The sequence below is a fragment of the Chrysochloris asiatica genome, unplaced genomic scaffold (assembly GCF_000296735.1).
Source record: "Chrysochloris asiatica unplaced genomic scaffold, ChrAsi1.0 scaffold00311, whole genome shotgun sequence".
Classification (NCBI taxonomy): domain Eukaryota; kingdom Metazoa; phylum Chordata; class Mammalia; order Afrosoricida; family Chrysochloridae; genus Chrysochloris; species Chrysochloris asiatica.
In genome coordinates this window covers 503870-507655 of record NW_006408829.1, presented here as the reverse complement: position 1 = coordinate 507655, position 3786 = coordinate 503870, and the positions used below count along the sequence as shown (strand labels likewise).

General features: G+C 39.8%; 1 protein-coding gene across 2 annotated transcripts in view; it reads right to left on the bottom strand.

Annotated features, from left to right (window-relative positions):
- The window catches only part of LOC102831324 (uncharacterized protein C4orf22 homolog), a 1137236-nt gene that overhangs the window by 711885 nt on the left and 421565 nt on the right, over nt 1-3786 (bottom strand). For both annotated transcript variants that reach the window (XM_006875065.1, XM_006875066.1), the window contains exon 3: nt 3351-3441. In XM_006875065.1, the coding sequence (XP_006875127.1) occupies nt 3351-3441 (91 nt within the window). The remainder of the gene's footprint in view (nt 1-3350; nt 3442-3786) is intronic.

Below are 3786 nucleotides of genomic sequence, written 5' to 3'. Positions count from 1 at the left end.
TTTTTTTTGCCATCTTCCTCTAGATGAGTTCTGATTATCAAGCCATCAAGGCTAGGTCAAATGGGTACTATCTGCAAGTTTGGGTGCTCTTGTACGTCTCCCCCTCATTTCATATCTGCTAGACGCCTCACTCTCAATTCTAGCACTCTGTGGCTATATCCTTGTCCATGGGCTCAGGTGTCTCCAAGTTCCACCACACTTTGGACCAATCAGCCCTTCCTTTTCTCTCCTATCTCCATGTCAATGGGAGCCTATGGAACATGGTTGAACTCAGCCCATTTCTTCATTGCTGCCTTTTCCCTCTTCTACTCACCAGTAGACCAATGTGGTCACCAGAAAGCTTATATGCCTGCTCATGTGTTCCCTTTGAGTTTCAGTCTTAGAGGGGGTTGTTTGTTCTGAAGGGACTTTATTGCTTGCCTTGATGACTTCCAGGTGAACAACTTGCTTATTCTTGTAATAGCCAGTCATACTGCCACTTTTGTTTTTCCTGATGATCTTTCTTTGATGATGTATATTCTGTTGCTCTAGCTGTTCCAGGCTGGTCTGCATGTCCTTTCTGATGGGAATGGCGACCTCAGAAGGTTCTGGATGGGGCTCAGGGTTCCACCTAAGGTCCTATACACTGCAAAGGCTCCACAAGAGGCCTATTTCACCAGGCAAGTTGTAGGACCCCTTTTAGATATTCCAATCAGTTTTAGGTTGAAGATGAGCTTACAAGCTTTCTGTAATCATGTTTCCCGACATTCCTTTCTATCACACTCAAGTGTCTATTTTACAATACTAGGCAAGGGAAACAAATACTCATAATACAGTCAAGAATCTTAGTTCTATTTCCCCTTTTCAGGGTATGCCTCGATCCTTGTATCACAGAACCCTGTTGTTCCAAGGTTGAGCATGCATCTGTCCCATTTAGCCCAAGCAAACCTGACTCAGTATTCCCCTATCTACCTTGTTCTTCCTCCTTCTCGTGTATTGCCTTCCCCAATACCCTAACTATAATGTGCCTGCCCCCTACCATGTGCTCTATTTGTAGCTTCCCTCCCCCTTCCCTAAATCCCAGCCCTACCCTACCTCCACGCATAATCAGCAAAGTTTTTGAGGTTTTTTTCCCCTTTTAGTATGAGTATCTTTTCTTACACTTTTACAAAAATGGTCTTATGCAATATTTGTCCTTTTGTGAATGACTAATATGTTACCTATTGAAATAGTTGATTATTGATCATTTCTTCATAGTACAGTGACTCTGTGTATTTCTTCTATTTTCCTTTGATGCTTTCTGCATCATTTAAATTTTTGCCCAATTTTAAAAAGAAAAAAAAAAAAAGTTCTCTGTGGTTGATTCAAAATTTTATCTATTATGTAGTTTCTATCACCAAAATTGAAGAAGACATTCAGCATTTCTCAAGCTGAAAGTTGTTGTTGTTGTTAAGTGCCGTCAAGTCGGTTCCAACCCATAGCAACCCTGAACAGGGTTTCTGAGGCTGTAAATCATTACTGGAGCAGAACGCCTCATCTTTCTCACGCGGAGCAGCTGGTAGTTTCGGACTGCTGACCTTACCCTTCGCAGCCCGATTCATAACCACTACGCTACCAGAGCTCCTTCAAGCTGAAAGTATTGAAGAAAAAAAAAGAATCAAGCCTCAACTTGTAATACTGAAAGTTTCTGTGGACAAAACATTGTATAATACAGAAAGCATCAAAAGAAAAATGCTGATGACAAAGAGGCTAGAGTTTTCGGTATTTATCACGCTTGTATGTAATGAAGGTGCTCTGGTAGCGTAGTGGTTAAGAATCGGGCTGCGAACCTCAGGGTCAGCAGTTCGAAACTACCAGTTGTTCCGTGGGAGAAAGATGAGGCTTTCTGCTCCCGTAAAGATTTACAGCCTCGGAAACCCTGTTCAGGTTCGCTATGGGTCGGAACTGACTAGACGGCACTTAACAACGGTAATGAAAACAATATTCCTCACAATTGAACCAATAAAAATATCACGATAATCAGAGAAAAGATTGAAGTTGTCAAAGATTTCATCCACAATCAGTGTTCATGGAAGCAGTAGTCAATAAACTAAACTATGTATTACATTGGACAAATCTGCTGCAAAAGACCTCTTTAAAGAGTTACAGGGCAAAGATTTACTTTGAGGATTAAGCTGTATATGACTCAAGTCATGATATTGTCAATCATCTCATATGCATTTGAATACTGAACAATTAGTGAGGAAAACTGAGCGCAATTGATACATTGAATTATGTTGTTGGGGAAATATATAGAAAGTACCATGAATTACCAAAAGAACAATCTTTCTTGGAAGAAATACAGCCAGGGTACTCCTTAGAAGCAAGGATGGTGAAACTTTATTTCAAGTACTATGAGCATGTTTTCAGTAGCAAACCAATCCCTGGAAAAGCACAGAATGCTTGATAAAGTGGACTGTCAGTGAAAAAGAGGAAGACCTCCAATAAGATGGATTGACTCAGTGGTTGCCACAATGGGTTCATATACAGTAACAGTAATGAAGATGGTGCAGGACTGGGGAGAGTTTTGTTCTGTTATGAACAGGGTCCCCTTGAATTGGTGCCAACCTGAGGGCACTTAATACCAAAATTACATAGATAGGACTATGTTGCTATTGTTGTTAAGTGCCATCAAGTCAGTTCCAACTCATAGAGACACTATGTAGGGTTCCTGAGGAGCAGTTGACAATCTTGAACCACCAACCTTGCAGTCCAGCACATTAACCCACAGGGCCACACCATGACTCCCAGATAGGACTATATGGTAGCTATATTAATCAATATCTTCTATGTGAAGTCTAGGTAGTATTCACAATAAGACTGTCCAAGGAAAGACAAAGAGGCCCTGGTAGTATAATGGGTTACAGATTTGACTGACACCTGAAAGGTCAACAACTCAAATCCACCAGCCACTCAACAGGACAAAGATGAGATTTTCTGATCCCCATAAAGGTTTAGAGCCCCAGAAACCCTATACAGTGTTGTATTGAGTTGGAATCCACTGGATACACAGCAGTAGCAGCAGGAGAGATAAAGAAGGAAGGCATCACCTTAGGACTGACTCATAGTTGGAGATGGCAAGTAGTCTGGAAGTATAGGCATTTTTTCCTGTAATAGAAGTTTGTAATCCTAATTGCTTCTTAAGCCATTTATCTATGTCTACAAATGAAAATGGAAATAAATAAATAATTTGTCATATATTCCTGTAACAGATAAATTATAAAGAGCTCAATTAATTTCCTCATAAATTATTTTTCAAAGACAAAATGTTTAATACTATTTCTAACCAAATTTTTGTATGTATTTTTAGCTGTTGTCTGAAATGTACTCACACTCATTTTTCCGTTACGATTGTCTTCTTCTCTCATTGCCAGGGCCTTCAGAAAACTGTCTTGAAGGTCTTTACCAGCACTTGTTAATGTTCTGTAAAAAAAAAAAAAGCAAAAAACATTTAGTTATAATACACTAGGTAATAGATATGTTTAGAACAATCTGGGCTAACAAGCATAGTTATTTATTCCAAGTGACAGTGACCTTATGAAAGGACAATACACACAATTGCCATAGACTTGTAGGTTCCTAGGTTTAATTTAGTATAGCTAATGCTGTGGACTGCAAGGTCAGTTTGGACCACGAGGTCCATCAGCCACTCCTTTGAAACCCTATACAGGATTGCTGTAATTCAGAACTGACTTGATGGCACTCAACAACAATATTATTGGAGTTCTGGTGTGACACTAAGGATAAGCACTGGCAATGCAAACCTAC